The sequence below is a fragment of the Zosterops lateralis genome (assembly GCF_965231275.1).
Source record: "Zosterops lateralis genome assembly, chromosome: Z".
NCBI lineage: Eukaryota > Metazoa > Chordata > Aves > Passeriformes > Zosteropidae > Zosterops > Zosterops lateralis.
In genome coordinates, this window is record NC_139800.1 from 65,412,775 (window position 1) to 65,436,111 (window position 23,337).

Below are 23,337 nucleotides of genomic sequence, written 5' to 3' on the forward strand. Positions count from 1 at the left end.
AAAAAAATCCCACTAGTGATTTAATAAAGCAATTTGTGTTTTCATGTTTTTCCAGATAGAAGAAAAGGTTTTAAGTGGAATTTTTCAGTAAGAGATTTATATCAAAAGAGTTATGCCATAGAGAGCAAGAACTTACTTGAATAGGGCTATGGACTGTTTTTAGAAAAGGGCAGCAGTTTGTTAGGATAAAGTGCAGAAATTGTGCTTGAGACTTCCCTTTATTCAGCATACTTTCATTAAGACTCTTTATATAAATATTAAAAAAAAAACTTTAAAAACTTACTGATGTACAGAAATCCAGATAGGCAGATGCTTTTTTTTTTTTTTTTTTTTTTTTTTTTTTAGCTTTTTCTGTTGTAAACAAACTTTTCTAGCAGTGTTTTAGTAACTGTTGACATACTCACTTCTTTGTAACATACTCAGTCTTAGAGATAATTCATCACAGAGCCTTATAGGGGCTGTATTTTGCAACAGTAATTGTTTTGTATCCAATTTGTTAAAGTTATAATTCAATTAATAACATCCAGCGCAGTGGAAAACCTCAGCAGGAAATAATGCTAAGTGCTCCTGCAGTTCGCCATCCATTTGCAAAGCTTTCAGTAAAATTAGTCGGCTTTTCCCTGGTGTATTGGCCAGGTAATAAGAAAGGGGAGGCAGTGAAAAATGCAGTACTTCTGATTGAAAATGCCAGAATATACTGGGTGTTTCTTATTAGAAAAACACCCAAAGATAACTCACACAAAGGTTTATGGCATGGAGAGCTAGTGGTAAATTTTGGAAACTTCCTGCAGCAACTGAAGTTATAGTAGCATAAGTTATTTTCCTGCCTAGGATTTGTATTAAGTCTGAGCTGTCCTTGGAGAAGTTGTGCATCCAATTTTGATTGGCTTGTGAAGATTACTGGGCAAAAGAACTGACTTTTGCCTGAAATGGCAAGTTCTGGTCTAGCAGACAGTTGCTTGTGCTAAGAATTAAAATGCATTAGTGAGACACTGACCTGGGAATAAAGCATGGACTTTTTTAGCATGAGATTTACAGCTAGGAATGTAAAGGTGGTTGATACTTAAAACCCTGTAACTCTTAGGTTTTCTTTTGAAAAGCATTTTAAAAACCACTGCTTCACTGTAAACTGGGAGGTCATTGTAGACCTGAACTTTTTTTTCCACTTTCTCACCCTGGAGAAGCTTTGCCTTAGGTATGCTGGGCCTCCTGGAAGGAGTGGCCATCAGAAGACCGAAGAGAGAGTGGCTGCTGGCCAGAGTTTAAAGGAGCATGGAAGGGGATATGATGGTATCAGAGGTGCAGCTAACCTTGGGAAGGTGAAATAATTAAGAACTGTACTGAATGTGTTTGTTAAGCAAGTGCATGCACATCCAGGGAATTTTGCTGTCACATCTGAGAGCTCCAAAGTTGATTAGCTGCTTCTAAAAATTATTTTAGAGCTGTATTTTTGGAAGTTACATAATGGACATTCTAATATTAAGCTCTTTAGGGCATAGGCTGACTAAGGAAAGCTGGAGAGATGTTTTCTTTCTGTGAGTTTCAAACAATTGGACAAGTACATCCTAGGGGATTTGGTGGGGTTTTTTGTTTGTTTTCTGGGTTGAGTTGTGTTTGGTTTGGGAGTTTTTTATGGCTTATAGTAGAAACAAAGTGCTGATTGGACCTGGCAGTACAGATCTTATTTCTCTAAATTTATGGTGACAGCAGATCACGTGGATCATTCTGGAGACAGAGATCCTTTGTATTATTGTAAGTACAGCTTTATTGCTCTTCCACAGGCCTATCCTTGAAAATCAGAAGTTGTTTTGAGATACTTTTGGAAAGAACTCAAGAACCATGGGATGCTTTAGTAAATTATAATTAAATTAGCATAACAAGTACTGTCTAATGTTTGAGTGGTTCTTGAATACTGATCTCTGTTTTGAAAGATCTAGATTATTGTCAGTCAGAAAAAACTGAGGCTGAAGGAGCAACTTAAGCTGTTACAGAAAATGGCAGAGCTCTTGGTAAACAGTCCTGTGTGGATGAGCTTACACCCTCTCTGGAATGTTGTGGCCAGCACTGGAGTGCGGGTCACCATAATGATAAATGCTAAGGATTGAGTGAGGTGCATTCTTGGGATTAGTTTTCTGCTCCTTTTGTTCCTTAGGGGAAAATAGTGTGCTCGTCACCTCAACTGGAAAGGAGCAGAGAAAAGGAGTTTGGCATCCTGAGATTTCAAGGGAAAAGGACCTGCACTGAACTTTGCTGTTTTTCTCCTCGGTTAATTTTTCTGGGGATGTTGGGCAGAAGAGGAGATAGAAAAAAATAAATCTATTCTTCTTTTCATTGATGTTGTAAAAAAGAGATAATTTGCCTTACTTGAATTATGTTGAGAGTAAGTGTAAGGTGAGTAAGAATGCTAAATGAGTTCACTGAAGGTGGATGAAATCCTTTTAAGACTGGACCTAGGACCTAGCTAGGACCCTTCCTGGCTCATCATTTTGTGGTAATTTTTTATTATTATTTTTAGTTAAAGAAAGGCTATGATTGCAGACAATATATTGAGAAATGAACACAGTATTTTTTTCTAAGCTTAGTCTCCCCACAAGCCCATTTTCATACCCTGCACTACTGTTCTTTCCTTCCTCACTGGGAGTGGAAACAGCCGCAGGTTTCTCCTCCGGAAGGTAAAAGCAAGGCTGGCCCTTCCTGGATGGTGTAAATGCCAGTTCTGAGGCCATTGGTGCGGACCTGTGGGCTGCCCTGGAGATACGCTGGGCAAGTTCTTAAGAATCTCAAACAAGCGAGCTTTTCAACGTGTAGTTGTTTTTTGCAGTCTCCAGATTCAGGTGTTTGTCTCGTTTTGTTATTTTTAGGTCTCAGTATTTGGCTTCCGTTCTCGTGTCACCTAAAATTTTCTTTTTCAGTGATTCTGTAAACATCTGTTTTAATAGAAGTAGAGCCATTAGTCTAGGCCTCAGTCATACTCAGAAGTGCAATTAGCACCATGGTCCATTCATCAAGTGTGAATTTCCGGATTAATTTTTCAAAGCAAAATCTTCCATGATTGCATTCTTTGTTTTTTTTTCCTTTAATACGTTTTAAAACTGATCCTGCTCACCAGGATAGAATTAATTTACTTCCTCTGTGTATTTTTTTTAAACAATCTTTAGTGTATTTTCTTTATGGAACATTTTTTGCTTTGATTTAATTGGAATACATTTTTTGTTTAAGAAATAGTTTGAAATATTCACAAGTGCCTGCAAATGTTAGTTTTCAGTTTAAAAAGAAAAAAAGCAATTTCATTTGAAATTGTATAAAAATAATAAAACTAATTGAAAACATCTTCTGCAGATTTTTCAAATTAAAACTATGTCTTACAAAAGTTTAGTCTTCATTTTTCTAGAATTTGAATGGCTCCATCCTGGTTAGTATTAGCACATTATTTGTTTAGTATTGCACAAGCATATGAAGTAACTGTCTAATGTTTACTATTACAATAATTGTCTCAGATGCGCAGCCACAAAATGTCCATTTTGTACGTCACTTTGAAAATGCGTAGGCTTTTTATAAGCACATATCAATTGTTTCAGACATAAAGTTTTAAGGAATTTATACAGGCATCTCCAGCCATTCAGTGGTACCACTTTTTTAGTCATTTTGACTTTTCCTTGGGTAGTTACTTACAGGGCTGTTGACTGTGGTATTTCAGGGCTGTGCTCTAGAGATCATACAGCTGAAAATGTCTGGGGAATATTGATCTGTCATGTCACTGCTTCTGGGATATGGCTGTTCTTTTATGTTTTCCACTGCCATTTATTTAGTGAATTCACAGAAACTGAGTTTGATTACATTTATTTCATCACTTGGACCATAAAAATGCACTTTTTATGGGCCATGGCTAGGAGAAGGTGTCATGAAAATTATGTAGGACAGAGAAGAAAAATGGTTGAGAGTAGCTACACATTTATATAGCAATCGCTTAAAGTAAGTATTGTTTGCAAGTAGTGCTGATCTGTGCTCCTGATTTAGTGTAAACTTGCATATGCCTTGGGAGTTTTATCTAGAACAAATGTCTGTAACATGAGTTTCTTTTAACTTTTCTTAGATTTTTAAGCTTTGCCTTGACTTTTGTTTCATTTTGTTTGGGTTTTTTTCCTGGTTGAAAGCAGTGCTGTGATTTCTTTCACACTTACTGTTCCATGTAATTTTTTCTTCAGTGCCTTGTTCACATGTCTTCAGTATATCTGCCATGCCTTAGCATGAAAGGTTCTCATTCACCTCAGCAGATAAGTGCCAGCCTTGTCTCTGCTTTCCCTGGACAGCCCTGATACTGTTCTGTACAGCCATTTATGAAAGTTAGTAACCCACTAACCCACAGCACAACCACAGCCCTGAGACTGCTGAAAGTTTTATTATTCTGTCTTCAAATGTATTTTTCACTATGAACTTACATTACCAACCTTTTTGTTCCTTGAATGCAATCCTTGTTTCTGTTGAAGAAGAAAGGTGTCAGAAAGTACAATAGATAGACATTTGCTGTTTTGCCCTTTCTGCACTGTTTGCTGGAGTTCTAACTTGTATTTTCCATGTTGTCCTAATGTTACAAAGCAACTTGGGTTTTCAAAGCCAGCATAGTGTCCAGTGTAATTTGATAACAAAATAATTGGAAAGTTTTCAGAAAAGAGGCAATATTTTTAATATTTAATCAGATGTTTCTATGTATACTGCCTGTCATTAAACTAAGTAGTTGCAATACACAGAAAACGTCCATGTTGTGGATTATTTGCAAACTATGCAAAATGCCATTGGGAAATAAAAACAGAGAATGTCAGAGCCTAGTACTCTCTGACCAGGTTCTTTTAGATATTGTGAATGTGGAAAGTGTGATGTTTAACATCAGATTTATTTATTTGAAGATAGGTGCTGGTATGTGGGATTTCCGTTTTAGCATCATGACACAAAACACAATGAGAACACAATACAGATACAAGTCAAACATAGCAAAGGAGAGCAATTGCAGTGCATAGCTCAGTCACAGCACCAGTGTGGTTCCCAGCCTCTCTCTGATGTAGTCACCACCACCACCGTGGGCATCCCTGGCCTTGCCAGGAGTAAATGTGTGAATTGAAACCGGCTCAAGCTCATTACTTGCTTTGAAATTCTGTCAGTTGATTATGTTTTTATAGTTTTTATTTTTGGCTGAGCCTTGTATAGCACCCCATACTGGCCTGGCTAACTCAGGGAGACATTCACACTCTTAATGAGCTTGGAGAGAAATATGCAGCAGCTGATTTTTTCAGCTGTTGATAGTTGTTTATCTAAATCAAAACCCACCCCTCAGGTCCTCCTGGTGTTGAGATCAAGTCAGCTTTTTTTGCAACAGCTGTGCTCAGTCCCACCCAGCTACATTCTTCCTGAGCTTCATGGACGCATGATTCTGGCCCATCTTTGATTCTTCTTCCGTAGTAAGGCTTTACTGATGAGCCACAGAGAACACACAGAACAAATAAACTGGTTTTTTGGTGTTTGGCTGCTTTGTATTGATATATAGTCTAGTGTGATTTTATGGCTCCTTGGTTATGTCAGAGGTTACCCTTCTGAACATCAGTTCCCAAACTGGTGTGCAGCAGTACTTTAGCTGAGGAATACAGGAAACGAGAAAAAAAGGTAAGATTAGTACTTAAATTTCACAGGGAATTATGTGCATATGTCCTTTTTGTAATTTCTCTGTTGAAAATAGCAAACAAGTGCAGTGGATACAACTGGTTTTAGCAATATAGTTTAATTAGTCTGGTTCCAGGCTGAGGGCATGAAAAATGGGGATCAGATTTAGTGGTGAGGATCATATTTCGCAACGTCTGGGAAAAATGTGAAATGTAATAGTAATTTTAGTGCTTTTCAGGGCTTTAACCTAATCATTTTTTCAGCACCCTCCTTCACTGTTCTTTATGTCTTTCTCTTGGTTTGTTCTTGGCCTCAGAACACTTCTGGCAATGTGTACAAAAGTACAGGAGTCATCTGCTTCCTTGGCATTCAGTCCATCTTTCTATCCCATCATCTTCTGTATTTGTTTCCCACTAAACTCTTCAGAAACCCTACTGCCCACAAATGTTGTTCCTAATTCCATAAAATATTTCACAGCACCAAAAGCAGTCTTCAAAGCACCGTGAAAAACAAGCATCACATATCATGTCCCCAGCATTGTATGAAATGCTTGTAGAAGAAGGTGGATAATGAGGAAGAAACTGTATTCATAAAGGAGGCTTGATCAGAGGTCAGGAAGTTGCTTTTCCTAAACTTATGTTTATGTTTTTATAGTTACAGTAGCTTTCAAAACTTAACTATACATTGGTTTGTATTTTAACAAAAGTATACTATGCAGTTATTAATTTATAATAATAATATAATAATAATAATAATTTGTAATTGTATATTTAATATATTAAAACCAGACAGGATAATACTTGGTATTGCATGTGGTGTGTATATGTTTCAGTAAGCAACTTGCTGTTGTTACTGCAATAAAAGCTCAAGGAAATTGTAGCTTCTAAGTTAAGATTCATAATTAACCTTTTTATTTATACTATTCATCTAGTGTATTTTCTTACTTTCTTGGATGATGGTAGAGAAGGAAATTGGTTGGCTAGTCTGATCCTTCTTATTTTTGTTCTCACATGTTGACCCTGCGTGTCCTGTTTGGGTGCCTCAGCATCACAACAGTGGTTTCTTTCTTGATGGAATTCAAGTGGATGCATTGGATCAATATAAAGTTTATAAACAACACGGTCTTTGTCACTTGACTGTTTTCTCTGCTTGAAGTAGGTCTCTGTGCAGTCTGTTGCTTAAATGTTCAGACCAGTGTCTTGTACAAGCAGAAATCTTTGTGCTGTCTGTATTAATTTTGCATGCTGCTGAGTTTTTGATCTGTTTCATAATCTTGTGTCATTAAGAGGCAGCCCACCTTGAACTATAAATGGATGGCATGAATGTTAGTCATAGTGACTTTGCCTTATCTGTCATTGTTTGCTGAGGAGAGAAAAAAACCCCAGTATGCCGTGTGGCTAGCTCTGTTCTCTCTCAGTTGTTACAATCCTGTAGTGGTTCAGTGCTGCAGAGTTACAGTTGTGGTTGACCTATTGGTTGAGATTTTTAAATGGAGTCTTTCCCACTTTAATAGTTTGGATTATTAGACTTGGCTACTGAACGTGAACTTTATTTTTTCCCCCACCCAGAATACTTCTCCATGGACTATAGCTTTTTGCTCAGATGTTTCCTTTTTTTGAGTTACAGCAACAGCCAAAGATCATGTTTCAGTTCCCACCTGCCTTGATAAACAAGCAGACTGGGAAGTGTGATCTGTGGGAACACTCACACCTTAAGGGAAAATACAGCAATGGTTTGTAACACCTTTTTAATGAATTGGAGAGGAGAGCTTGTCTCTGCCACAAATACACAGTTATACTGGCTGTGATAACCTTATGTATTGCAGTAGTAGCTGGAGACATCACTTGCACATCAAACTAGAGTATCACAAGCAGCCCTCCTCTGTTATGATAGCTTTTCTTTGCCTCATCTGCCCTTGCAGTAAATTTCCTTTTTTTTTTTTTTTAATTTATTCTTTTATTAGCACTTGGAAACTTAAACAGCCAATTAATAAAAGGGTAATTTTGGATAGTAAAAGATGCAACAAGCTTTCCTTGTCATTAATAAAGCCATCCTTTGGTTACTTGAAGAAGAGACACTATATGGAACACAGAGGTGGATGTAACTTACATATTGGATACCCGTGTTTGGCAGGGGCTGTAAAACCAGGCAGCAGGGTTGCTGTAAAACCAGGTACAATTCATGTGCCACCCTGCAGTGTGCTAGGGGTCGTGAAGAACAGCTGAGGTGACTGCAGAAGGTGAAGAAGATAAAGACAAATGTATTGCAAGTCTGCCTCATTAGTTCCACTGTTCAGAGAGCAAGTTCCTTCTCACTGAGATTTTCAAATTACTTTTATTGGCCTTTTTATATTACAAGGCCATGTGTATGGGCATTATTAGTCTTGTATTTAATTAGTACTACAACTGGTGATCATTTAATTACAGTTTATGAAAAGAAATGCTGTTTGACTATGTAGCATTGTTTTATTCAGTTTGGAGAATTGTAGCTGCTTTTCGTGTACTATTTGAAAGCTGTGGTGAAGGATGCACATTCTGGTGAACAACCTTGTGAGCTTCATTGCAGCAATTCCACACTGTCACGGGAATAAGGTTAAACAGTGGCTTAAAAATTCACTAGCTTTCCTGAAAATTGTAGGCAAGTTATGAACAGGTTGGTACAATTGCTCTGGTTCTTTTTTCTCCACACTGTAAAATCAGTGCATAGTTTCCTATGGTAGGAAGGAAGGCCTTCTGCTGAACGCCAAATATACTTAAAGGTGTGACTGATAGGTTTAAATCTGCACAGATAATTTGGCTTAACAGACACCAGCTCGACCAGCCTAGCTCAAAGTAAACAAGTCCCTGGACACGACAACCACAGGTCGTGTTCAAACCCAGACAGAGGACCTCAGCCAACCCCTTTGGAGCACAGATGCCCCCATATCATTGGGCAGTGAGCTGGGCAGAGCTGAGACCCCTGACCAAATCACATCTGTGAGCACAGGGAATTTGAAATCCCTATAAAAGGAGCTGCTGGACAATAAATGTGGGTTGTTGCTGCATGAACTCAGTGTGTTAATGTCGTGTCCCCGTCTCCAACTCCAGGGTGACAAAAGTTATTCAGGATGTTTATGGGTTTATTAAGAGGTTTCAGTGTACATGTTTTATAGAAGCTGTATAGGATATGCTCATAGCAAGCCTGAGTTACTGGGTTCTTAAATTAAAAATGAGACTGCCTTGAGAATCTCGAATGTTCTGCAACTTATAATTGTGTATGTGTATATTTGTGCTGAAACAAATAACTACATTTGTGTAAGATATTTTTGTAGTGATGTAGTAAAAATCCTGTTGACTGAACTCACAAATTAGGATGCTCAGGGAATAACTAGGAAACACAGCATTTCAAAAGGCAGAATTCACATCCAGATAGCTTTTTGAAATTATGTTTTCATGTCTTGAAGGCAGATTTTTTTTCATTGACAATAGGAATAATATATGTGAAGAAGCAGTTGCCAAATGATCTGGTCTCTCTGTTGTCGGACTACTGCTTTCACACATCAGTATAGGAAAACAGCTATGATTTTGCTGGCTTCCAGTATTATAAAGGTAGAATTTAAACCAAAATAGGACTCACTAGCTGATTCATTGTAAATGAAACAAGAAAAATTACTTTTGCATGATCTGCTGAATAGAATATCAGATTGAGGGACTGAAAGTGGGTGGAGGATTAGAAACAGAGTTTGTATTTCTGCCTGAATCTTGGCAGCAGAGCAGTGTTTGCTGTGTTGCTTGGTCTGGTGTGAAAGGTCACTTCTGTTTTCATACCCAGTATAATTTGAAGCTGTTTCTTTATTACTACAAAGAAAGACTTCAGGGCTAGTAGCTAGTTCTCCTCCTAGACTTTCCAGTTGCAGTTGTTCAATACTTAGCGTTGAATTCTGGCTGATGCCTTTAGTGAAACAATGAATGGGATATTTAAGGACAAAAAGAGAGTGGGAACAATTAAAATTCTTCTAAGAACTGTTCTTGGTTTCTAAGTTGTTTAGCTAACCTAATTGCAATGTTGTGAGTTATCCTAGCTTGATGTATATTTCCACATGCTATCATGCTAGCTAAGTATAGAAAGTATCTATTATCAAAAAAATCTGCTGCAGAAAGAAAAACAGTTTGGGTTCTTCATGTGTGGGTTAGTAGATAAGAATCACTGAAACTGGCTGGCGTGGGGCTGAGGAGAACAACAGCTGCAGAAGAGTAGCTCACAATGGAGTAAGCGTTAGTTGCAAAATAAAACCAAATCCTTTGCATGGGGTTATCCACTTTCACCAAACTGATAACCTCTATGTGTCGAAAGGCATCAACTAATCTACACATTTCTAGCTGGATTATTCCTCATTGTGGTTATCCTTACAAAGGATATGGTGAAGGAATGTGTGTGCTGCCTAGAAAGAAAAATTCCATGTTAAAATTATTAATTAAAATTTTAGTTATATGTTGATATCTTTTAGGCTTTGTTCTACTGAAGTTCCTATTAACTACTACAGAAATCGAGCATTGCTACAGCTGCTATGTAATACTATCTCTTCTCGAGTGCTAAATGGCTTGTGAATTGGTTAATTTGTTTCTTTCTTTTTTGTCTTCCAGCTTCATTTAGCAGCCCTGGCTTCATTAAAGGGAGACATTGTGGAGCTTAATAAACGTCTACAACAAACAGAAAAGGAGCGTGACCTGTTGGAAAAAAAATTGGCAAAAGCACAGGTGAGCAATAGTAGATTTTGAAGATGGTCCTTGGTTTTATGCAGTCCTTGTTCCTCAGAGAGAGGATAAAATACTGAACAATGTCACAAGTCAAAAGAATTTTAAGACTGCAAGACACATGGTTGCCATGGGATATACCTTTTATGTGTTGAAGACATTCTTCTAAAACAAAAACGTAAAAATAATTACATACATTTTGGTTTGAAGTCAATATAAGCAACAAGTGCTTTGAATTATTGTAGAATATAAGAATTACAGCTTGCTCTCAGTGGATTAGGTAACTGGTTGCACAGCCTTTCGCTCCTGGGTCACATTTAAACACAGCGCAAATTAACTCTGATCAAAAGTTATTGCCAATTTTCAGTGCTTTGATGTTATGTGAGAAGTTACTTGTGATCTCAGTCTAGCTTCCAGTAACCCATCTGGAATTGTGGATCTGTGGAAAACACAGCCAGTGGAAAACCAAGAGGTTAAATAAGAATAAGGTTGGAACTCTGATGCTTTCATAGCTCTTGCATAGAGGCAAATGCAAGCAAGGAACATCTAACTTTTTAATATTTCTCTCTCCTGTAAAAAAATCTTTGGTTTCAGATGCTGCCATTGTTTCAAGTAACTGTTATAAATAGTTAATACTTCAAAACAAATTCAAAATACTTGGCTAGAGACAAAGAATTTTGTCCTGTAAAGTATGGCACCTTATTTGTTGCTCAGAGATGTTGTAGAATCTTCACCCTTGGAAATACTCAAGGCACGTGCTCTTGGGTTGGGTGACAGACTGAGTGAGTAAGTTTCAGTGGTTCCTGTCATCCTTAGCCATTCTGTGATTTTTCAGGTCTAAAGTTTTCAGTATTTAGTGCATTTTGATGAGACATTTCATCTGTGTTACTTAAATTCAAGCCAAATATAGAAGTGTTTAAGCAGTCTTGATTTTCAGGCTTTTACTTCAGTCCTTCCTTATTTTGGCCTTTGCCTACATTCCCTAATGTTTTTTTCAGCTGCCTTTAAGATTTGTGGACTTGTAAGTGATACCGTTATTGCAGACCATCAATGTAACATCCAGAAATAAAAACACTTTCATGTTTTTATTCCCCCTCAATATGTGAGCCAGAGCCACTCTGGGAGTTAACATGGTTTATCAACTATAATCCTGAGAGCCTTTTCTAATTTCTGTGCCATTCTTGGGATAGAGTCCTCTTTCTGGCTTACAGTTTGATATGGGGCTGCATTTGACAGTCATTAAACTCTCAGATGGATTCACTGTATTCAAAAGATCTTTCTTCATGATTGCACTGACTTTATTGTTGTTATTTATAATCCTGGAGAGTCCACTGCTAACTACAGTTTTTTGTTAGTAGTGTTGTTTTTTTTAAAATTTATTTCTGAGTTTTTATTTTAAAAAAACAAATAAATTATCTCTCAGCCAATGAAGAGTGCTGTGGGTGCTCCCATACAAGACTAAATACACACTGATGGCAGCTGGGATTAAGGATCAGTCCTTAATACCAATTAGTATGTGCTCTGTTAGCACAAGATTGTTTGGTGTTTTCTTTGATGGGTAACCAGCTACACGTGTGTGCATAGTGCTTGGTTTGAAATGCTGAGGATTTTTACTTGATATTGAGCCATGCAAACACAAACATAGGGATCACTGCCTCCTGACCTGTGAAAAGCACAAAACTGGAATATCTGAAGGGCAGGCTGATAGCTAGATTTCGGATTAAAAAATAAGTATTTTTAATGAACAGTGTTATATTAAGGTTTAATGATTTATCTCTTTGCAGTTTATTTTTTTCTAAAGCCCTCAAGAGGATAGAATTTAGTATGTATTAAATAAAATACAGATCTTTTTTAAGGAGTTCAAATCATTAAACAAACACAACTTAAATAATCAATGTGTTGGCAGTGTTTAAGTACTGAGATGTACACTGGTGAAACCACTGCACCTTGTCTTCTTTTTCTAACTGCATCACTTCCAAGTACATGTGCCACTTAACATAATTTTTTTAACTTCTCACTCCACAGAGTTTCATTCATTATTCTTTCCTCTACAGCTTCTGCCTAATGTGAATCAGAGGTTCAGAAGGCATGAATAAATGGGTGTTTGAGGTTCTGCATAACCATACTCAGATGCTAGTGGGTCAGTATTAAATCTCTGTTCTGCATCTGGACTGTGCTTGCAAAGGCAGCACATGTTTCATTTTAGCTGGCATGTTAAATGCTCTCTGGAACAAATAGCTCTTAAAACGCATTTTTACTAATACCTTTCCCATCATTTCATGAGGCATGTGAGGCATTTGGAAGAAAGGATTAGTGATTTGCAGAGTGGAGGTGATTTGAGGAACCACAACTCAAGTAATAGATGACAAATGGTGAAGAAAGCTAGTTGGACAGTCTGGGCTTAAGATTTTGTGAAGTGATGTCATTATTATTAGTTTAGTGGTTGTTGTAGCATACTCACTTCCAAGTCTGCAGCCTGTGGAGACCAGATATAGCATTTCCTTACATGCTTCTATTATTTCAGTAACACAACAGATCTCTTTGTCTCTGCATTTTTATCAGTGTACAATTTGGCAATAAAGTGATCTCTTTAATGAAATTTGCTGTAAAACCCTGGTCAACCACAACTAATGTCTTCTTCCAAAAATCTTTCTGTGATTATGAGAATTGTAGTGCTTTCTACTGGCTCTGTGTGGAACACTATCCTGGCTTTGATAGTGATAAACAGTGGGAGTCTGAAGGGAGAGCATAAGAAATGCACATAGAGAATTGTTCTCCTTCATATCTCCCACGTTTCTGCCAACAGCTGTGAGCAGGAGGCCACGTCACATTTTATAGTCCTCTATAGTCCTATTCTCTGTGGATTTATATAATCTTCTTTCTAATCCATCTACATTCTTGGCATTTCCAACATCCTGTGACATTGAGTTCTGCAATTCTGTGATTGAGCATGTGATTTAATAACTTGCTGAATGTTTCAGCAAGTACAGCAAGAATAGATAATTCACTTAGTATATTTTTCTTACAATTCCATCTCCTTTGACAAGATTTTCCTGCTGTCTCATTCTTTGTGCTTAGTCACTGTTATTTTGGATTTTAAAAAAAGCTCTAGACAAATAATGTGCTCTATTGTTCTGGATCTTGTGTCACAGCAGTAAGTCTCATTACTGCAGTAATAATTCTTTGCCATCCTGTTGATTATTCAGAATATAGGGAGGAGCAGCAGAATTTCACTGTAAGAATAAAACCAACACTCTGTAGACATATAAGAACAGAAGCAGCATTCTCTGTAGACATGTAAGAGCACATGAACTTCACAGGAAAGCTTCAGTTTTTCATTTAACAGAGAAACTTGAAATAGAAATACATAGTGTTCAGATGAACATTGAAATTACTTGTTCTGTAGTGTGATGTCCTTATTTGACATGGATTAATTCTGTGTGCTTGTATTTATCTTCCACATTAAGTGTACACAGAACATACCACAGAACAATTAATTTTGACCATGTATGCTTTTGTGATGTAGGATTTAGCACTATAGACTTCTTTTTATACCTAAATTTAAATCAATGGATTGCCACTGTTAAATCTGCCACTCCTCTCAAATTAAAACACTGTATTAGTTGAGCAAAGATTTTTAGCTTCTGTAATCCTGTTAGACAGGTTTATATCACTGTGGCTTGTTCAGGTGATGACTTGTATTCTTGATGAACAACACCACAGCCAGTGTCTGTCTCTGCAGGGCCTGGGGCACTGGGGCATCTCTTAATGAGCACTGCTGCTAATAGGTTGTGTGTTTTTTGTTTTGTTTTGGGTTTTTTTGTTTGTTTGTTTGTTTTGTTTTGTTTTGTTGTTTTGTTGTGGGGTTTTTTGTTGGTTTTTTGGGGTTTTTTTTGTTTGGTTGGTTGGTTGGTTGGTTGTTTGGTTGGTTTGGTTTGGTTTGTTTCTGGTTGGTTGCTTGCTTGCTTTTTTTCCCCTCTGATTGAACACTGTAAATTTAACATAAATATTAACATAATTTAACACACTGTTAGTGTTTCTTTCACTAGGAATTTGTGTATATTAGTAGGCAATAGAATCATTTACTCAGACAATAAGCTTGAATTAAAATGTTTTCTCTTACCATCCTTCTCCCTCACACACTTCTTGCTTTGTTGTTGTTTCCCAGCATCAAGAGATCAGAAAATGGTGTTTCTAACCATTGTTAATTTTTATTGTAAATGAAATAACCTTTTTCATCTGTATCAAGAAGCAACCAAGAGTTCTCAACTTATATTGAGAACTGTGCTGGAAACTTCTCTCCTGACCCCAACAATTAATTGCTCATCTTTTCCAGCCTCTTAGTAGGTTATCTCTGTGTTTGCTTTCTCAGAGAACTAGACCTCTTAAGGGTTTGAGACTGGAGCTCTTAAATATGAGGCTGGAAGAAAGATGAAGAATAGGATATAAGGGTACTGTGTGACTGACATGCAAATAAATGTTAAGATCCATGTGTGTACACCTTGGAAAAAAGTAGAGCCTGGTGGCAGATTGCTGTTCTGAGACTCAAAGCGTAAAGAAACTTAAGGAGGATGGTGAACGGCCACAGTATGCCAGAGAAAAACTTCAGAAGTGGGTAGAAAAACATGCATTTGTTTCTTTTTCTTTTTAAGTTTTCAGATTAATATTCCATAATAAAGAGCAGTCCTGAATAACCAGAATAATTTTCCACTGCTGCATTTTTGGATTTGTATTGGACCGTGTTTCCATTCTTGGTTGCTTTTGCTGTTTTCACTTTAGTCTTGTCATGGCTGACCAGAACTCAGGAGATGTAATTCTGTTCCCCACCTCAAGACAGAGCAGTCCTTAGCATCATGGCCTGTTTTTTACACAGGTTTCCTTTCGGCCTTTTCCAGTTGCTTTTGCCTGAGATAATTCAAGAGCTCTTTTAAAAAATCAAATGGGAAGCTGTTGTATATTGCCAGAGTGCTGGGTATTCACAAATCACATCTGTCACCAAACGATGTTATCCTGAAAAATGGTGATGGAGAAATGGCTGGAGAAAACAGAAATCAAGTTGTAATGTGGCTGAGACCCATTAGCAAAGGTCCATATATCTTCAGTCAAGATAAACAAATTCTGCTTTTCAGTGCATAGCTTAGAAAGACAAAAATTGTTGTGATAATGGTTTTATTTATTGTCTGGAAACAATTATTATACACTCTCTCTGAAACATCCCTTTGGTTTAAAAGCTAAAAAAGCCACCAGTGCATGTAACAGATTGATCTGGATAATGCTGAGGTAGCATCTGTGGGCATGTATGTGTGTCAGAGGAAATTCAGGTTCAGGAAGGCTGAAGAAACAACTCTTTATTTCCCCTAAATCTGCTCTAAAGATTTTGTGAAACATTTTCTCTGTGTTATTTCTGCACTTTTAAAGCCATGGTAGTTCTTCAGAAAGATACAAGGTTAAGATGTGGAAATGTGCTGTAGAATAAGCTGTAGAATCATCCTCCAATAAAGAGTCATCATAATGCACATGTGCAGCCATATCAGTTGTCACCATGTAGTTTCATAAGCAGGTAAACATCGTAAGTCTTCTGAAATGTGTTCCTTTCCTCTCCTTTGCAGTGTGATTATATGATGTATTTCTCTTAGTGTAGGTGAAAGTGATTGTTTTACTACAGCTGAAGCTAAAAACTATTCTCTTGTAGTCTGTGGAAGGGTACTCTGATGTCTGGGCTACTTTTAGGTGTGTATATTCATCAAGTTAAAAATTGTGGAATAAATTTATTTAAAGCTCAAAATAAAAATGTTATTGAAGCTTATTGTAAATTTTAATTTTCAAGCAGTCTTTTATATAGATGATATTCTCAAGCTGTGAATGTTAAGTGGCCAAAAATATGGGAGCAAATTATGAAAATTCTGGCACATCTTCTACTTTGGGTATATTATTGTTATTTGTAGTACAAAGGGTTTAGAGAGTTAGCTGGTATAAAATGTTTACTTGATTTGAAAAAAACACGGTTTGATTCAGCAGTTTTGGAGGACTTCCAATATTACAGTCAATTTTGGCCCTTAGAAATGCTGGGGCATTTACTTAGAAATGCTAGGATTGCAACTCTTGAATTAAGAATGTGGGTGTTACACTGTGAAGTGGCTTGTGACTTTTCTTTGTTTGACAGAGTAGTACTCGGTTTTGTGTGAATGCAAGGAGGCTTGACTGAAGGGCGTCAGAAGCAAAATGTTAGAAATCAAACTCTTGCCAGCCACTACCAACCGAAACTTCAATCAGCATGCAGTGCTGGCTTGTAATTGCAGTGGTTTGTAATGGTTTGCTGTAATTGAAATAGAGCGTGTGCTGGCCTGAAGAGTAAGCCAGAGAGGGCTACATTTAAATACTGTGGGAAGGAAAAAGGAGGATTTTGTGATATATATAAAAAACAAACAGTCATATAGCTCTTTAATAATTCAATCATAAGCATTTTATTGGAGAGTATGACCATAATAAAAATATGCTCTGTTACCTATAAACATTAGTAAAAACAAGTATTTACACTAGAGAAGAAGTTATAACCTCAGAGTGTGATTACTTTATAATAATGTGGTTTCTGTCATAGGATTTTTTGTAATTCAGACCACATTGGGAAGATCCTAGGATTCCAAAATTATATATTTATAACTATTTTAAGTTGCAAATAGTGGGTTTTTTTCCAAGCAGAAATGGCAACTACTCTTTAGTAAAAAACCAAATTATAAAAGTACACTGCATAGTTTGTCAGTTCTTAAAATATTGTAACTACCTACCTGCTTGTGCCTGTCAATGTTTTGTGTCTGTCCTTTTCTCTTGCTGGTTTGGTAAGTAGGAAGACCACAGTGCTGTGCACTCCTGCCTTGTACCCGATCTCCCTGCAGTTGTCCATAAGACCCTTTCTGTTTCCTTGCTTCTCTGCTGCAGTGTGAGCAGTCCCACCTGATGAGAGAGCACGAGGATGTGCAGGAGCGAACAACGCTGCGCTACGAGGAGCGGATCACGGAGCTGCACAGCATCATCGCTGAGCTCAACAAGAAAATCGATCGGCTGCAGGGAGCAACCATAAGGTACAGCCACATCCTGGGAATTCTGGGACAGGGCAAGACTGGTGTAAGACAAGGTGTGAGTTGTAATCTAATATGATGACAACTTTCAGGCTTGTCATGATGGATACTGAATAGCTGCTCATAATTAAGGCGTGTGCACTGCAGAGTGTCATCCCAAGCACCCAAGAAGTGCTACCTTCTCTCTGGCAAACCCACAGTTTGCAAAACTGAAAAGCTTGGCAAAACATGCACTGTGACATCTAAATATTCCTTTTTCTAGTGTGCCAGGGTGCCACATAAGTGATAGCAGTGATGTGTAGAGGAACATGAAGACACCCAACTTGAACCTCAGATTTTAAATTTATTTTGTGGCATCCTGTAGATCGCCTAAGTGAAATCAGTTTTGGGAGAGATATGGTTCAAATAGATTTCAGTAAGTTTTTCCTCTTCTTGTGCTGGCATTTTTGACAAAGCACAATGGTACAAATCATGTTGCTGCCTGGCTCTGCAGCAGCAAAGCTTGCGGTATTACACTGAGTTGTTAGTGTGTTAAAATAAACTTTATATTTGACTACATGGAAACATTTTTCCTCACTTGATTTTACATATTATTTTCAACGTAGAAAAGTTGGACTGGAGTGCAGAAGGAGCTTCCTAAACTTTATCTAGTAAAGATGCAACTATATGCCAGAGTCTGTGGATTTTCTGGAGAACATCAAGTTAGATTTGATGCATTTGTGGGTAATATTGACATGGTGATCTAGCCATGTAGCCAATTTTCAGTTTTCCTTTACCTATTAGCTGTGCCCTTTTTTGGTAATTGCTTTATTTCTTCTTCCTTGTAAATACTTCTGCTACAAGAAGGCAATGTTGTTACAAGTACTCTATTAATCTTTCATGAAAATATTAGTATGCAAAAAAAGAATGTTTGGTGTACTATAAATAAGAGGGAATATAATCACATACATATTTAACACTACTAAAGCGGTATTAGAATCCTATGTTCATGTTATTTAAGAACAAAAATAGTGTTGCCTGTGAGATGATCATAACTAGCAATGGACATGTTGACATTTTTTCAGGTATTTTCTATGCTGGTAGTAATTATCTGAAAAAAATCCCCATGACTCCCTTCTTGATTTATGCTTGGTACCTCTGCAGACAAACTTTCCATTTGTCTTTTGAAAAGAGTAGTTGAAAAGCAAAATCTGAGAAAGCATGACAGCTGCACTGATTTTTTTTCTTGAGTGACAGAGAAACTCTATGACATTTAAGAAAAATATTACATAGAATTCATAAAAATGGTGTGTTTGGAATTCTCCTGGCAAAGTAAATGCCAAGTAGTGTTCCTTTATGAAGTACTGTAATCAGGTGGATACTCTGGCTGTTTAACCATGTCCATAAATGAGTCAGCTGCTACATGGAAAGCAATGTGAGGTGTAAGAACTGAGACTGATGGGATGTTCATGTTGCTTCTCATGAAAAATGCAGTTTTTCTGTCCTTTTGGAGCATTATGGCCTTTAAAGGCATCAAAACAATACTGCTGCAATAGGTGCCATACTTCTGTTGCTCCAGTTTAATTCAATCATATGAGAGCTTGTTTTGCTCAGACAGCTGGAATGCCTCAACTGGTTTTATTTGTTTTGATTTTATTAGTAAGAACAAAAACTGTTTGTTAATTTAGTAGTTCTTTTTGTTTCCTTTAATGATGGAAATAGCTTATTTTCTTTGGCAGGCCAATAATTTTTTGTCTGAGGAACAGAGGTGTAATACTCCCCCTGAAAATGGAAACTGAAGGTATTCCACACAGTTTGTAAAGCCAACTGAAAGAAGGAAAACTGGTATCTCCTGCTGTGACTTCCTGTAAATCCATTCTGGGATCCAAATGTGTCATTCTTGAGAAGCTGTCCGTGCACCACCAGCAAGGGTGGTGCAGTTGCTGTCCTTGCTGGAACAGGTGTGACTCATAGCGCTCCACCCTTGGCTCTGGGGACTGTTAAGTCTGGGAGCTGGAACAGAGCAGTCCTGAGAGAAAGTGTTTTGGGAGCACAGCCCTGCTGGGGCCTCAGCAGTTGTACTTCCCTCTAAACCAGGAGGATTTTAGTTTTGATTTGTCTCTTTGAAACCTGTAGGTAGTATTGAGCAGAGGCTTTACTTGTGCTGTCACAAAATTCGGGCTGTTTTTCTGGAAGCAGAGTTTACATTAATTGCATAGCAGATTAATGTTTCCCCAATGCTGACACAGCAACTCTTGTGTTTTTTCACATATCTATTTTAGATTGTAAAAATAAACTAACGTGTAGCTTCATGTACATCTACTCTGTGGCATTCTTTATTGTTCCTAAACCCAAAAATACTTGGGAGAGAATTAGAAGAAACCAGTGCTTCATGGAGGGTATTTGACTCTTCTCTTCAAATTGCATTATGTTTATTTGTACGTCAGCAGTACCCTTAGAATGTAGGACAGAAAGTAAGGAAGACACTGTGCTTAAATCTGAATAAGGTGTTGCAACAGTTTGAGGAGGAGTATTGGCAGGCTGTATAAGCTGGTTAATATTCTCCATTATGAGAACTTTTGTGTCTGTTTCTTGGTGTATGTTGAGAGTTTTTTATCTTTGCAATGTCAGGGTTTAGAAGTGTAATGGCTTTTGATCATATGGTTTAGTAATGCCAGCTCTACAATCGTGGAATGGTTTGGGTTTGAAAGGACTTTAAAGACCATCTAGTTCCAACCCCCTGCCCTGGGCAGGGACACCTTCCACAAGACCAGGTGGTTCAGGGCCCTATCCGGCTTGGCCTTGGATACTTCAAGGAATGGGGCAGCCACGGCTTTTCTGGCCAAGGAGAGAGCTTAAGTCACATGTCAGTGCATGTATCTCTTCCCAGGTGTGTCTGATACGCTGATCCCAGTAGCAGTAACCTTACCCAGATATTTTTAGAAGTTTACAGGATTTTTCTGAGATTTTGCTAGCCATTTCTTGGGTCCATGTGTGTGGCCTCATGAATTTAGCTGCAGCTCTTGCTCTGCATTCTTCCAGAATTCCCTGAGGAAAATGAGTTCACCATACTTGGAGGAGCAAGACAGCATTCATCTGCAATTGCCTCATCTCCTTGCTGCTGGTGCTCTGGACAGCCCAGCTGGTTTGGAATCCCCTTTCCAAAAAGAGATATTAAGGTGAAAAAAGTGAGTTCCAATACTCAAATACTCACGTGGTAGTAGATGAGCCTCTGTTGCCAAGGTTCTCTGTCCTTTGACAAGGTGCACGCAATTTTCTCTCTCAGTGTGTACAGCTTAGAAGATGGGAAAACCAGTCAAATGGATCTTCCCAATTAGAGTCATATTGTAAATACTTGGATATAAAGGACACACCCAGTAACTCTGAAGCACAAAAAAGATTTAGAAATTATACAGCAGACTACTAAAATGTAATAATGTCGACATGTAAGGTGAAAATTTCTGAAGTTTTTAGTTTGCTTTATTGCTTTAGATTAATTCAAACTTGACTCCTTTTTTCTTAATCATTTCTTTGGTTGTCAAAATCAACTGTAACTTCAGTTACAATCACTGTAACTGTGATTGACAGTTTTTCTTAGATGTCAAATCGAGGTTCAAGAAAAGGAAAAGAGAGGTCTTTAATTGCTTTTAGTTCTAAACCAGTGGCTGTTTGGGTACATCTCTGCAACTCTAAAAATAGCAAGCAACTGTAACAATACCAGACAGAAATATTCTCTGTTCAATGATGATGCCTGGTAAGAATTATTTGAAACAGTCGTCAAGAAGCTTATAACCCATTACTATAAAGTTATTCGTTCAGACTTACAACTTTTAATCTGATACACATTAGCAATGTATAATATTTGTATAAATGTATAATAAATGTATAATAAATTTGCTAAATGTAAATACATTTAGCAAATGTTGGAAGTTAATGGAAAAGAGGGGTAGCAAAGAGACTACAGCATCACAAGAAAGAACACATAGCACTTAAGAGTTACATTTACACAGTGACCTGCAGGTCTAATTCTGTCTTCTAAATCTGTGCTAGGTGGAAGCTAGCACATACTGGATTCTAATCAAATGGCAGTGTAGATATGATAATGTTGGCTTCAGCACACAGTGCCCATCTCTACCTGCCCTCAGAGGCAAATTTCAGTGCTGTCTTGAGCATGTCACCATTTGCTCACAGTGAATTAGTTCAGAGGGACCTCAATGTTTGGACACAGAGTGCAGTCAATCTTTGTGCATGTACAGCTGTTCTGTTTTCTGTCTGAGGGTCTTAGAGGGTTTTAGAAATAGTTATTTAAGTAAAATGATTTTTGAAAAACTGCTGGCACCAGTAGTACAGAGCTATGGACTGTTGGCGTTTTTCTGAGTGTCTGTGCAGCACTCTGGTCCTTGGTTGCACCTGATCACGAAGAAAGCAATTGGTGCAGAGGTAACTGAAAACCACAGGGCTTTTTTTTTCTCCAGTCCTCCCATCGTCTGTGTCTAGAATGGCTTGATCTGGTCTTAATTACCCCCAACTCACCATGACATTTCCAGCAAGTGGGACCATCAGGGCCCATAACAGAAGAAATGCCTGCTTTTTACAACCAGGCTATTGCTGATGGCAGCAATAAGGAAGTAGTAATGCCTCCACCTTCTGGGTGGTGTGGCAGGAGTCCAATGGCTGGTTATTGTCAGCTGTGGAGCACCTTGCATTTCCAGTGTCGCTGGAGGAATCTCCTCTGTTTCAGGGAAAGGAAAGTCTCAAACAGTATCTTTTGTTACTGCCAGCATCAGTTTTAAAGGCAGAATTTATATCTGTGATGTATCTGCCCTGGAATTCCCCCTTATTCTTGGCCTACAGTTTGTTTCCGGTCTGCTCTCTGGTGGTGGGGGGACTGATTGCCCTTGCTGCCACTTTATCAGAAATGGATTTCTGATCTTTCTGGTCAGCTTTTAAAAGCATTAGTTCATTTAAGAAACTGACTTGAGTCATCAGAAGGATGAAGGTCCTACTGGATGATGTACTTTTCATTGTCCCACGATACTGTGGGGGTGCTTAAATTGAAAAAGCCAGAACTTGTGCTAGCTAGATGAGGCTCTGTTGTATTTTAAACAGAAAAATCTGTGCAAGAAGACCCCAAAGAAGAGTGATGAGAAATAATTATGTGTGCCGTTGCTTTAGGGCCAGTAGAGCATTTTATGCATTTGTAGAGGTAATTCACGTTTTAAAAATGTAGAACTAATTGTTTCATAAACGAAAAAAATCAGCTACCTTCAGATGCAAAATTACAGCTGAATGCTTGGTAATTGTTTTGTCTACAGCTAATCACTAGTGGCTTTTTTTGTGGCTAATAACAAATTGGTTCATGGAACATTAACTGATGCTTTTGTGTCTTCATTACACTGTTTTGACTCCTGCTGTTCATGATTAAGTTCTAACACTGTCTTAAACAAGTATTGTGTGGTACCTCCAAGACCTTTCTTTGATGTAAATCTCAATGTTAACTAGGTGGCCTGCATTTTGTTTAGTAATAATAGTCACTGAGTGCTTCTGCTGAAGTCACACTTTCTTTGCACTGAAGCAAATGTTAAGGCTAGAAGAACATGGTAGAAATTACTTCTCAGTATCTTGGGAAGCCCTACTTTTGCAAGCAAGCTGGAAGTCCTTTTTTGAGTTTTATAGATGTACATTAGTTGTCACCTCTGCAGCTCTGAGAGCAGACTTCACTTCTGTCATTGATGCCTGTATGTATGGGCCATCTTGTCTGCAGTTTTGCCTGACAAATTGAGACACACCTCCAGGCTGAATCCTGCAAGTAACACTCATTACCATGTAGCACACACACATAACAGACTTAACATTACTGACACCCCTACCAGATGCAGATCCCCTGATAGGTCTTT

At 37.8% G+C, this 23,337-nt stretch overlaps 1 protein-coding gene across 4 annotated transcripts in view; it reads left to right on the top strand.

Moving 5' to 3' along the window:
* The window catches only part of MCC (MCC regulator of WNT signaling pathway), a 207,448-nt gene that overhangs the window by 125,559 nt on the left and 58,552 nt on the right, over positions 1 to 23,337 (top strand). For all 4 annotated transcript variants that reach the window (XM_083884575.1, XM_083884576.1, XM_083884577.1 and 1 more), the window contains 2 exons: positions 10,275 to 10,388; positions 17,322 to 17,464. In XM_083884575.1, coding sequence (XP_083740701.1) covers positions 10,275 to 10,388; positions 17,322 to 17,464 — 257 coding nt within the window. The remainder of the gene's footprint in view (positions 1 to 10,274; positions 10,389 to 17,321; positions 17,465 to 23,337) is intronic.